Here is a 14,224-nt window from a genome sequence, read left to right on the forward strand (position 1 = left end):
GTTGACCTCTTGATGCAGTTGGGGAGTTATTAGCAGCTAATATTTTTTCTGTCATTGTTAATACAACATATTCAAACAAGTCTTACAAAAGATTAAACTTGTGATCTTTCACCCAAGAGCTTCCTTGCCAGTGATTAGATAGCACAGGAAAAGAACCATATATCAATTTCATTACTATGTAATACACAAATCTGTCGCAAACCAACTCAGATTTTGAAACAAAATATCTGCGTTGAAGACAGTGGTATTTAATATTGTTCATTAATAACTAATTTCCACATTGATTAGCAAATCAGTCTTCATTCCAGTGATGTTGGTGAAAAAAGAAGTTGCTGTCTTTACATACGGATTATGAAACAGTTGTACTGGATGTAGCTTATATCATCGCTGTTTCTCCCTGAGTGACCCTGTTGAGCATGATAACTCTCTTTAGAATGTTGAAACTGGTCATTTAGACAGTTTTTGAGGCAACTGAAATATTAACTACAACGAAGCTGAAACTTTTACATACATCAAGATTTGTAAGATATGTTAGACACAGGCCAGTTATGATACACAGTACAGATTCACGAATAAGAGTTTTTGCCGTTGCCTTGAGTTTCTCAACCAGGGGACACACACACACACACACACACACACACACACACACAATAAATATATATATATATATATATATATATATATATATATATATATATATATGCAATAAGCTGGAATATATAAGATCTTTCTTGAAGCAGAGAGTTAAAATATCACTTGCATTATTGCACAGCATACAAGTGCTGCTGCAAAAATAAAAGTTGAGAATAATAGGATGTCACATCCTGTTACATGTTCCAATTGTGCAGAAAATTTTTCATTTGTGCTGACAGTATGCGATTCATGTGTACATCCGTGTACAGTTTCAGTTGAATATGAAGAGATTGGTGCAGTACTGTAAAGTTCTGAATGAAATACAAATAATGGAAGAAATAAAGGTAAACAGTTGCCATATAGTTGAGGAGCTAGAAATTTATGTATTTAAAAAGGGCAAATTGACTGTAATAAACTAGTGGAAGAAGGTTGTTATGTAGATTTGCTGCAGTGGGAGAGCATACCCTGTAATGTCTGCCGTTTAAAAATTACCCTTTCTCTGCAGAAAAGTAGCAGGTAAAGTCTCGTGGTAGCGTTCTCTCTCCCCACGCACGGGGTCCCTGGTTTGATTCCCAGTGGGGTCAGGGACTTTTCCCTGCCTTGAGATGACTGGGTGTTGTTGTGTCATCATCCTCATCATCCAGCCATCCATCCATCCCCATTACAGTTGGAGGAAGGCAATGGCAAACCATCTCCGCTAGGACCTTGCCTAGTTGGCGGTGCTGGTTTCCCACATCGTCCACTATGCTCCTTGGAGTATGGGACTGCATCATCATCGTCATCATCATCAAGATAGAAATATAATCACACTACTGCTGAACTTTACAGAATGAAATGGCAAAAAAGAAAAGAGATTGTGCTACAGTGGACATCCAAAGATAATGAAAGTAGTTTAATACGATAATTATCTTGTACACGGAATGTGAGAAGTTTGATCCAATTTACACTCACTCATGTCAAGTTGAAGAGAGATTTATCAAATGTATGTGAATCTTGGAACATGCACTTGTTTGTTACTTTTATGGAATGGGTACCTTTCGTAATACAGATAAACAAACACAACCAGTCATATTTGAGAAATATTTTGTAGGACGTCTGTGCCTAGAAAACTACTTCCTGCTACATGAAAGTTTTTGGTTATTCAGTTGATATATCTAATGAAGCTTGCAGAGTTAAATCCAATGCGAGGTTATTGATCAGTTACACCGGGTAATTAAAAAGTATTACGGAATAATGTAGATAGAGAGGTACAAATTGACACACATGCTTGGAATGACATGAGATTTTATTAGAACCAAAAAAATACAAAAAATCAAAAAACGCCCGACAGATGACACTTCATCTGATCAGAATAGCAATAATTAGCATAACAAACTAAGACAAAGCAAAGATGATGTTCTTTACAGGAAATGCTCAATATATCCACCATCATTCCTCAACAATCGCTGTAGTCGAGGAATAATGTGGTGAACAGCACTGTAAAGCATGTCCGGAGTTATGGTGAGGCATTGGCGTCGGATGTTGTGTTTCAGCATCCCTAGAGATGTCGGTCGATCACAATACACTTGCAACTTCAGGTAACCCCAAAGCCAATAATCGCACGGACTGAGGTCTGGGGACCTGGGAGGCCAAGCATGACGAAAGTGGCGGATGAGCACACGATCATCACCAAACAACGTGTGCAAGAGATCTTTCACGCGTCTAGCAATATGGAGTGGAGCGCCATCCAGCATAAACATTGTATGTTCCAGCAGGTGTTTATCAGTCAGGCTGGGGGTGATGCGATTCTGTAACATATCGGCGTACCCCTCACCCGTCACGGTAGCAGTTACTAAACCAGAATCACACATTTCCTTGAAGAAAAAAGGCCCCATAATGGAAGATGTGGTAAATCCAACCCATAACGTGACTTTCTCATCGTGCAATGGAGTTTCCATGACAGTTCTAGGATTTTCGGTAGCCGAAATTCTGCAGTTGTGGGTGTTGACAGACCCTCGGAGCGTGAAATGAGCTTTGTCGGTCCACAACACGTTACTCGACCATAGTCATCTTCTGACATCTTTTGAAACGCCCACACTGCAAATGCCTTCCACTTCACTAAATCGCCAGGTAACAGTTCATGATGCCGATGGATTTTGTACGGATAGCATGGGAGGGTATGCCTCAGTGCCAACCAAACAGTAATGTATGGAATGTCCGTGTGACTGCACGAACGCTGACTTCCCCGTGCATAGACGAACCCGCTACAATCTCCATTTCTTCCTGAACTGTCTTGGCAGCATTACGCCTTGCGCTCGGTCGGCCACTACAGGGTCTATCGTCTAAACAACCCGTGGCTTCAAACTTTGAAATCATTCTCGCCACAGCTGCATTTGTCAATTGACTTTTACCCATTTGAATACCCCTTCCTATGGTGATAGGATCGTAACGCTGAAGTAGCACATTCCCCATTCTGATAATACAGCTTCACTAAAAGCACCTTCTCAGGTAATGTCAACATGCTGTGACTTCTCGCACGTCTGACTGTCTCTCTCATTACAGCTCCTTTTATACACAATTATCATGCACAGTCACTGAAGTTTTGCTGCCCAGTGCCATCTGTCGGACATTTTGTGAATTTTTTTTTTTGTTCTATTAAAACCCCATGTCAATCCAAGCATGAGTGTCAATTTTTACCTCTTTATTTACATTCCGTGGTTTATTAAGTTTTCAAATTTATACTGACTTTTTGATCACCTGGTAATAACAACTGGAGCAAATGTCTGTCGTCCATCCCCTGTATACACTATGAGACTGCCAATTTTACAAAACTTGGTCCATATGGCAGTGCAGTTCAAACAGAAAGTAGCACAGAAACAAATAATTGTGTGAAGCTAACGTGGCAGGAATAAATGGAAGAATACTCAAAATTCTGCTAATCTGTGCTGAACAGGGGAGGTCACAGTGCATTTTCATAGCAGTCTGAAGAACATTTTATGTATGAGCCAAAGATATTCATTGGAAATAGACAGTTCTGTGCATTACAAATTCTTTATTGAACACCATGCTTAGCTGACTTCAATGGCAGCATCACAGTATGAAGTCACAGTAACACACAAAACAGAATGTTATTGAGAATATTGTAGGATAACTTTTATTTGTAATTTTTTTTTAACTTCCCTTTTTGTCTCTCCATTGTGTTTTCGTGTGTTGGCTTATCAAAATTGCCCTCTGATAGTGACTGTGACACTTTGCTTCACTGCTGAAGTTATTCCTTTGTACCTCCATTCTAACAATGTATTCTTAGAGTTGTAGTAATGAATGGAAACCTTTTTCAAAGTAATCAATGTGTAAGGCTTCTTCAGTGCATATAACATTTCTTCCATATCATGTCGTGTCAGATCACTTGAGGTTGCCAATAGAAAGATTAAAACAGCTCCAATGAATATAGATATATGTGATGTTCACATCTTTAGTACCTTTGAAACATTTCTAATATCCAATCTTGTTCTATTAAAGCACTACAAAATTTTGACTGAGTGTATGATTGTGTGAATGTGCAAGAATTTAAATAACGGCAACAGTTTTGCCAAATTGCTTACGTATTTTCTAATGTTAATGTAAGGGAAAGGAAAATAGAGAAAACTTAGAATAATTTAAGGGTGCCACAGGTGTTGGTGATGAATTCTGGTGTCCCAAGTGTTTTTGAAACAAGTTTTGTGCTGATGAACATCAGAGGAAATAATAGTACACAAGCAGTTGTTTGAATATTAATTAAAACCCTACCTGCAGTCTACTTCAGTCCACTGTAGGAAATGAAGCACATTGACATTGTAGCGCATTAAAGATTTGTCCATTATATTCATTGTTGAAGTAATAAGTTGTCCAATGTAGGCTATAAATAAAAATAACAAATATTTTATCCTACTCTTCATCACATTGTCGTTCGTACTTCACACCTTGAATACTTCGAGGGGTTATAAATTTCAATAAACATTCAACTTGCAGTGTTGTAAGACAACGAAAGTCATTTTCGTAGGCATAGGAAAAAGATTGATATGCAGTTGCTGGATTGTTAATAGAACATTTAATATAAATATGCATTTGTAGTCACTATGTACTACTGAATAATGATGTTCTTTACATATAATGCACAAGCAACAGAAATCTTGCCCCTTTCTCCCCATAAAGGAGTCTATGATCATAGTCTCCGTTGAACAGCCGAATGTAAGTATAAAATCTAGACACTACAGAAAACTCCCACTGATAAATGAATTGATATTTTGTTTATAGTTGTCTGATTGTGGAAGTGACACTGAGATGTAAGTATTTTACCAATGGTGTAGTAAGTGCTGTACTGAAATCCTTTGACACATTTTCCGTTCTTTGGTTCACGTTTAAGATGAATTTTTGCCATTCCGCTTCTTTAAATTGTTTTGAAATATGAAAGAATACTTTCTGTGAATTTTAGGTTTTTATAGCCATACTCATCCAGCTCGACATGTTTGTGCATAACTTTACTGTTGTAAAAGATCTTATAATACTTGGAAATTCTTCTAATGAATTATATTACGATGAACAAAAGTAGGAACTTGGAGATTAATTTACCGAGTTGAATGGGATATGTACCTTGTTAATATCCTAGCAATACTGCAGCACTGCCTTTGGATGAACAATGAAAAGCCAGTGAAGATTATAGCTGTACTCAAAAAACAAAGAAAGAAAAAGACGTGAATAGGAAGGAAAACCAAACCCATCAATTTTTGTGACCAAACAATATTGGTGAATAGCAGCCATATCTCCATTATTCAAACTTTGTCATTTTAATATATACAGATTCAAGCTTAACTCTGTGCAATTTTGGACAGTGTTTAGGGATATACACAGTATTCTGGTATCAGATCCCCTTGGCCTCCAATAGCCTAATAGAGTAATTACATTTAATTTGCTTTATTAGCCACTTTTTCTTTGTGTTACACTGGAAGTAACTGCAGAGCAGTACAAATGTTAATGGTGTGTATAGTGTCTTCATTGTTAACAAATCTGTCCCATTCACGTTGGTATTTGATGTTCATAACAGTAATGTCCACCGTACTCTTCGCCCTCAAGTTTGCAAATTGGTGTAACAAACTGAATTATAATTACCTTACTACTCTGTTACAAGCTTCCAGAGACAGTCGATTATACCAGAATACTCACAGAATTTGTTGACGAATTTGGACGGTCTCTCTCTCTCTCTCTCTCTCTCACACACACACACACACACACACACACACACACACACACACACACACACACACACACACACACACACACACGATGACCTCGGATGTTCCATAGTGCTTAGAGCCATTTGAGAGATATTGCAGTGGGTGTAATAGCAGACTCATGTTTGAATCGTGGAATTCCCAAGAAAGCATGACAACTGTGAAAAGGACATTACGAATTTTCATCATCATCTCAAATGATGTACTCATGGATGACATACTGAAAACTAATCTTTCTTCCTCAAGCAAATACTGCATGTCTTTAGTTTTGATAATGTAACTTTTAAATCAGAGATTTCATTTCCTGTGTACTCTTATCTTCTCCTTTGTTGGTTAGGCAGGAGTGAAAGGAGAATGTCACCATGTGAAGGTCCATTCCTGCTCCTATGTTGTTAGTTCAAAGAGTCTGTAAAGATGTGTGTGTTAGCTAGCTGGTTGTAAAGGTGCATTTTATGTCTAATTTCCTCCATCTACACCTTTTTTATGGTAGTCAAAAATTAAACTTTGCTTCTTTTTTCTCGCAATTATAACACACATCACGAACACATGACTGCCCTTAAAACATGTTGTAGATAAAAAGCAAACTTGTTTAAACCAGAGCTCTATAGAGTTGGGGGAAGAAAATATTAGTCTTGCACTTTTAGTAGCCCATATTTTTGTGATCGTATGTGACACAGTTACAATATTGAATCTCTGGAGTGACCATGTTTTTAAGTTTGCATTTTCTATAGGCGAATCCCAAGAATTTCGGAAATCTGTATCAATTGGAGCCAATTTTGTGCATTGTCATCTATTACTTCGTGGCAAGTAGAGTACTGACCATGATTATGTAGTCCCTGAAAGCATTCTGTTGCTGCAAACTTATTGTTTGCTACTAAATTTGGAAATGTGCCGGTTTTCATAGTCACTAACATAATACATCTGGTTCTTGAAGTGGAGTTGAATGTGAGCAGCAAAAGAGGTAAAATAAAGCTGATGGCTTCTTTAATTTAGGATAAAGATTTGATAACCCTGCTTTTAACCCTATCTTCCCCTTCACATGTTTCCAGGGGGGGAGGAAATCCACAGAACATTACAAACGATTGTTTTTTCCATTGATGATCATATGAATGTTTTAATTATTGTAATATAAAAACAAGTTAATGGGACAGTCAGTTAATGTGGAAAGGGTTTGTCTTGATTACTGTACATTGCACTCTTCTAAACACACATGTTCAGCAATTTTTTGGAGCAGATAGGGTGGCTTTATGAAAATCTTACTGAAATGTTCCTTTGCATACATAATAAAATCCCATACTCCATGTTTGTGTGTGTGGAGGAAGAAAGACAGATCTTTTCAGAATTTTTTTCTGTTGGACAATTTTATAAAAAAGTATTAATTCGAGAATTGGGTACTATTGCTAATAAATTCAGGTTCATTACTTTCCATTCTTGTCGCAGTGTCTGAGCTACACCTGTTCTATTCTTAACTGATGATCGGCTGCCACAATCAATGAAATTGTGTGGACTTGTTTACTTCCCCTTTTGCACTTGACATCAGTATGTTTTAAATAGTGTTCTTAAGCAGTGATTACAGAAAAAACTTTTCGTATCTGATATGTTTGTGCTTTTGCATCCTGGTAAATGTCTTTAAGCAATCTAAAGTAAAGGATACTTCACTGAAATTTGTAGTGAATCAATGCATTTTTACATTGATTATCTTTTAATGAACTGAACTTTAGTTAAACTTTATAGGAAGTATTTGTGCTTAAGAGTTCTTACAAGTTCTAACAATCATATCCATGTCCATTGTAACTTTAATTTTAGTCCATGGTTTAACATAGTTTGCTCACTGTTTTACATGCAAGCTCAGAATTCATAGTAATCTTTAGTGTTACATATTAGATTTCCTAACTCTGCACTTGTCACTGCTATACAGATGAACAACATTGTCTTTAAAGCGCACTATGCCTATCACTGCTTTATTTTACTTGAGGATACAGCAGAGACGACACTTAACAAGTGTATGTTATGTAGAATAAATAATAATGATAAATAAAAATCCCGTAAGTAGTAGATTGACAGTTTACATATTGAGTACAGAATAATGGCTACAAATGCTTTTGTTGGATGCATTAAGTGGACGGATCTATTGTTAGATACATAGACATATTTAAAAATAGATTATAATTGTGTAAATTAGGTATTAAAACAGTGATCGCTAACTGAAGACAATTCGTAATTTTTTTTATGTTTCCAGATTGTGACACAGGTAAAGGGGTTAGGGGTACACGGTCCAGGCAACTACAAGCTTCGCTCATCTGTGAATTCTTAGCTCTCCTGGCATTCAGCATTTGATTTTTTTAATTTTATTTTTGTGAATATTAATATATCTACTGCCATGAGCATATACTTGAAATAGACAAGTAGCCAAAAGTAGCAGTACTTCAGCCTGCAGTCCTGCATGTGGTCTTAATATTGTTTTGGATGCTTAAGTCCAAGTACAGTGAAAGAAGAAAAAGTGTAGTGAAAGATCATTCCAATTCAAGTACACACAGTCTCCCCCACTACATATCTTTCCCACACTTTCATATTTCTCCTATATGCAAGATAACATTATCAGTTCAAAGTGCACAATTTCATTTGATGCTCTCAAGCTTCATCAAAAACAAATGAAATGTGTTACACTTGTAGAACTTCATTTGTGACTTCTTTTGTGTTGATCATAATTAATTACTTTGATAGGACTATGTTGTGCGTTATCTTATTGTACTTGGCACTGTCTGTCTGCACATGGTTTTGAGCAGAATTCTCAACTTTAATCCATTTTTAAAAAAATAAGTTATTGGGGATTAAATTTCTTCGAAAGTATTGATTCGTTTTAATAAATACCGTATACAGAAGACAATTCACAGCTTAGGTTTTGGTCACAAAAACTTGTACATAATAAGCAAAAGTGGGGTCAGAGAAAATAGGGGGGTGGAGGGTGACTGCATAAATTTTAATTATGCTCTTATTTATACTTCATGTAAATGCTGCACTTTCTAATATCAGTGCCAAGTAATAACCCAATGTAGTGTTAGGATCTTTTTAGTGACAGGGTACAATACCCCTAAGTGAATGTGACGTGTCACTGCAAAAGACCGCAGTAAAAGAGAGGTACACCACCATGTAGTATTCATTTTAATTATTTATCAAATGCAGTAAATGATATTGTTAGGCAGACACTCATTCATTGTGCTAAGCAGCAGTTTGTAATGTAACACAAATAATTTTACTTGTCATATTTAGGGAAAACTTCCAGGGACAAGCTAGAGTAATTGAACACTTTTTTGCTAACACGTGTGACAGATTTACAAAGTCCACAGTAGCCACATATGATTAGTACAAGTCATCTATTCACAGACACAAGAATAAGATTTTCAACTTGCACTAGTCTTTAGACAATCTTATTTTCTGGAAGAACTACAGATATAATAATGCCTTAAAAAAGAGGGCGGGAAGTTAAGTATTTAACATCGAATATGTGTTACATATACTGTAACTGTAATTAAATTTACTTGAAATAGAGATTTAGGCAAGCACATATCCATAGTGAAATATACAACATAAATTTGATGTACTCAAAAGTAAGAGTAAATTATTTGAAATGTCATGATTAGTACTGCAAAGCAGAAATTTTGAAGTGAAGTGACTGTTAACAAGGAGTTCATTTTCAAGGAGACATTTTGTTCGCATAGTCAGAAATTTGCCCAAAACCATTATTTAATGAATAAAATGAAAACTTGAAGTATTTATAATGAGAAAAGAAGTTCAGCTTGTGTCTTCGTGTTGTACACTTGGATCACAAGCTATAACACTTTGAGTGTCATAAATGTTTTTAATGCACACATAATTGACTGCAGGTTGTTAATTTTGCCAGCTTTGATTGGTGTGTACGCATGAGCGCAAGCGTGCGTGCATGCGGTTATTATTATTAATGGTGTCCCACCACCAATAGAAAAGGTTACTTAATGATATTTACATGACACAGAACATACTATATAAACATATTGTTTGCTATTTGAAATGAATGAAATGTTGTCACAGTCCAGGAATTTCATTGGACCATTCTGGTAATAAAATCTATTGTGTAAATGTCATTGCACAGTACTAAAAGAATGGCATACTGAATGTGCCATAATGTGTCCCATGAAATTCCGAAATTGTGGGTTTTTGTTGCAGCTACAAGACACCAGTCTGCTGTATAATTACTAAACACGTACTAGAAATATCAGAGTATGTTAAGCATTATGTGTAGTTTAAGGTATTAATGGCTTACCTGGCTTCCCCAATTGTATTTTCATTATCTCTTACCTATAATGGAAGAAATCAAAACTGAATTACATACCATAAAAAATTGGCAATATCTTCAGACTGTGTTCTCTTTGGGAAATTGACATTTGTGTTAAAATATTAAAAATTATTTTCTTATAAATTATTTTCTCAGATCTGTCCAACATAAATCAAGAAGAGCATTACTTGACTTCATATGGTTATACATAGTATAAACATTGATGCATTTTATTTATCACGATAAAACATTTTAAAGCATTCCTTATACCTTTGTAATCGTGACGACTTGAGTATCTAATACTTATGCTTTGCTCCTTGTGATTTCTTTATTACCTACTGATGCAACTGTCATATGAAAATAGACAATCTTCTTTCTCACATACTGTTAGGAAATATATTGTTGACTATGAATATTTTCAGTACTTCATCTTTATTCTTCTTCCTAACTTTTTGTGTGTGTTAAAAATCAGAAATGAATACTGGTACAGTATTTGGTAAAAACTTTACTTTTCAATTCTTCATGGAACATATAGTTGAAACTATATTTGTGTGATTGGAGATTAAGGATAAAACAGTTTGCGGTTTTTCCCGCCCTCACATCATTGTGCCATCATTCCTTACACAGTCCAGTATTTCCTTGTTGTTGTAAGCTACTGTAGGAATACCAAAGATTTTGGCTGAACATTTTTCAGATCAAATTGTCTGGTGATACTGAAAATGTAGTGTTGTTATGGTGCTGTAATTTCAGTTTACATCAAAAATATCTAAGTGTTTTGTGCAGTACACAAGAGTGATCATAGGCTGCTTATGTACTTATAATTGAATGGTAGAACAGGATCAGTATCAACTTGAACACTAGCAAGAGTTGGGGAAACCATGTATGTCATTTGGAGCAATTTTTGTAGTGCTATGCAATATTCATGAGAACGTAATACTTCCAGGATCAGCTTATGTAATTGAAAGAGCCTGTATTCATTGTTGTTTTTGCTATTTGTAAGTTTCCTAGCTTGGGGAAGTGATAACATTCGGTGTTGCCTAGTGTCCATCTGTTTTCTTGATTTTTTTCCTCTTTTTTCTGTGTTGTTCCATGGTTAGAGTTGCGCCTAGCCTAGCCCTGGTGTTTTCAGCGATGTGGTGATCCGGTCAGGGGCCAACATGACACTGGCCGCCTGCTATTCCCCTTGGTAAAGGTCAATTTAAACCTTGAGTCACCATGACTTTTTCCTGACATCAGACGTAACAGACATTCAATTTTCTCATGAAAACATAAATAATTTTGTAACAGAATGCCTCTATTTCTTTTTAACTTATTTGTATAACAATGTCTGTAGCCGTTTTATGTCAGGATTTTGATAAGATTTTTTTTTATTATTATTATGCAAGACTCCTCAAAACCATGTACAGCTATCTTGTGTTAATATTAGTTATATGTTGTTTTGTGTTTGTAGTAGATCTAAAGCTGAATGAATGTGTGTTAGCTATTGAAGCTACAGTTTTAAGCTGTACCACTGTAGAATTTTCAGCTGTTGAATTTCTTCCTAGTTCACTTGCAATCCCTTCAAATATTTTTGTGATATCATACCATGATTACTTACACAAAAGCAAGTTGCCTTTCTTTTCTTCTCTTGTAAGATTTCAAAAAGAAAGGTACTGATCTAACATGAAATAGATCATGATAAATAAGACTGAAGTTGCATGTGCACATTTGTGTCAACAGGCGAAAGCTTGGGAGAATGGAAGACATTTAACCCTTGCTCGTGAGAATATATAAATCAGTCAATTTTAACAAAATTTGAAATTTTCTGACATTTTAAAACTCTTCACTAGATCAGGATTGGGACCTAGATCTATGCCTTTTTCAGGCACCTATCTATTGACTAAGCCAGCTGAGCATACCCTGTACATTGACTGGAACCTACAGTCAAGAATTATCTCTTTCCGAATCTCAAGAGATGTCTCCAGCACTTTTTGGTGGAATAGCATCATTGAGAAAGAGACGATGTAACGGAGACTGGCTTAGTTGCAGCCTGGGGATTGTTTCCAGAATGAAACTCTTACTTACATAATAGTGTTACTGCTTGATAATTATATGTGTGTTCTTGACTGAGATTCAGACTTCTAATTTATGCCATTTGTGGACAACACACCTCCAGCCAAGTTACTGGAGCAAGCTTCGTGGTGTAAATCAGTTGCAGTCTGCCAAACATCTTTCTTTTAGAGTGCAACCTTGGGGTGTGCTCAGTTGGCTCAGTTGTTAGAGCACTGCCTATGGAGGCAAAGATTTACATTTGAATCACAGATTTTAAAACAGTTCCATTTTTGAAAGAAAATCCATTTTAATTGTAAATTGCATGTTTTGTCGCACACACAATGTAGAAAGACCTGAAAATAAAGTTAAGTTAATTTTTAGATGTTTATGGTCAGTAATGTGCAGTTTCTTACAAAAAAGTGTGGGTTGAATTAGATCAAAAGCTTTGCTTCTTATTGAGATACTCTCCTATCACAAATCTTCTTTCTAAGGGAAGAAAAATTGTGTTGAAAAATTTTACAAGATTCAGATTTCCATTTTTAAATGGGGCTTGATATTATATCAAATTTCCATAACAGTGACAAGTTTTGTAATTACTGGCTTAGCATACCGTGTTAGGCATATTTAGTGGCTAACATAGGACCTTGTCTTTTTGCTTAATTGATTGGTGTGTAATTCTGTTCTCTGTCTTGTTATAGGAGAGGATGGCACTGACTTCATGTCAGCACTTGTCTATAATATAAATCAAACTGGGACCCTGGTAACAGGTAAGTTCTAAAGTCTGCTTCAACACAATTTCATTAAGTACAACGTATTTACAATTACATCACAGAAAATAATGGTTCCTGACTCCTGGAAATATACAGAACAAAAAACTTCTGGATATGGATTCCTCATTATCAGTACACTATTCTATATGTTTGCTGAATAACTCTCACATCAGTGCTGCAGAATGCAGTTTGTAGATTTGACTGGAAGCACACGGGTACGAACTATGCCCTAGGTGAACCCATATACTGTCACGTTTGGGGTTTGTTCACTGAAAACACAATGGTTGGTCAAATAGTGAGCAGAGAGTCCCACATTAGGCAGACAGGGAAATAATCTGCGATAGCCAAACATCGTCAGTAGGTTACTCCAAAGTCCAAATCCCAGCCCAGGAGAAAACCACATAGCACTGGGTCATCAACTCATCACTAGTAGACATGATAGAGAGATTGCTTTAAACATCAGCTAGTTGACAAGTGATACCCAACAGCCCGTGGCAGCTCTTAAACCTGCCGCAGGTGTTTAGTAACCATCAGTCTATGTATTCTTTCGCACTGCGCCTAGTGACTTCATCATGAATACGTGTAATTTTATTGAGTGATCCATCAACATGTCTGATGGGCGTACAAGATTAACCTTCATGTAAAAACTCTTTATCTTGACATTTCTTCTTTGCCGAATGCTAGCAATTTTTTGATGTCATCATGTCTTACTTTCTTTTTCTTACATCTTAAAATAATTGTAATATGGTAGTTACTATTGCTTATATTACGCTGCTTTGTTTCACCCTTTAGCAACAATGTTGTTGTTAAAATTATGCTTCAAGCAGTTGTGTTACATTGCCCAATCACAATAATGTGACTTGGGACTGATGTATAGTCGTTTAACTCCTCTCTGTGTTCATTTTCTATAGTTTCCGCGTATGCCCCAGTTGTTTTATGCGCCCTAAAGCAAAACAAACAATAATGTGACCATTGCCAGTGTTGGATGTCATCGTGCAATAACCTCGGATAGATGGCTTGTGGATATATCTGACATCCAAAAGGACTTTTGGGTGAATGGTGGAAGCATTTCCAAAATTGCTAAGTTTGTAAACTGTTCACATTCTGCTATTATTAAAGTATACTCTGCACAGCAGAATGACAATATACAAAATTGGAGTTAGTGCAACTGTGCTGTACCACAAACCATAGATGACGGGTGAAGGAAAATTATGGAGAAGTGTATTGGCAAA

At 36.1% G+C, this 14,224-nt stretch overlaps 1 protein-coding gene across 3 annotated transcripts in view; it reads left to right on the forward strand.

Moving 5' to 3' along the window:
• LOC126356280 (poly(U)-binding-splicing factor half pint) overlaps nucleotides 1–14,224 on the forward strand; it is a 115,828-nt gene that overhangs the window by 19,197 nt on the left and 82,407 nt on the right. For 2 of the 3 annotated variants that reach the window (XM_050007154.1, XM_050007163.1), the window contains exon 3: nucleotides 12,921–12,989. In XM_050007154.1, the coding sequence (XP_049863111.1) occupies nucleotides 12,921–12,989 (69 nt within the window). Of the gene's footprint in view, nucleotides 1–11,288; nucleotides 11,378–12,920; nucleotides 12,990–14,224 lie in introns of all 3 variants that reach the window. The other variant, XM_050007172.1, reaches the window with a different exon arrangement.

The sequence above is a fragment of the Schistocerca gregaria genome, chromosome 1, assembly GCF_023897955.1.
Source record: "Schistocerca gregaria isolate iqSchGreg1 chromosome 1, iqSchGreg1.2, whole genome shotgun sequence".
Taxonomy (NCBI): Eukaryota; Metazoa; Arthropoda; class Insecta; order Orthoptera; family Acrididae; genus Schistocerca; species Schistocerca gregaria.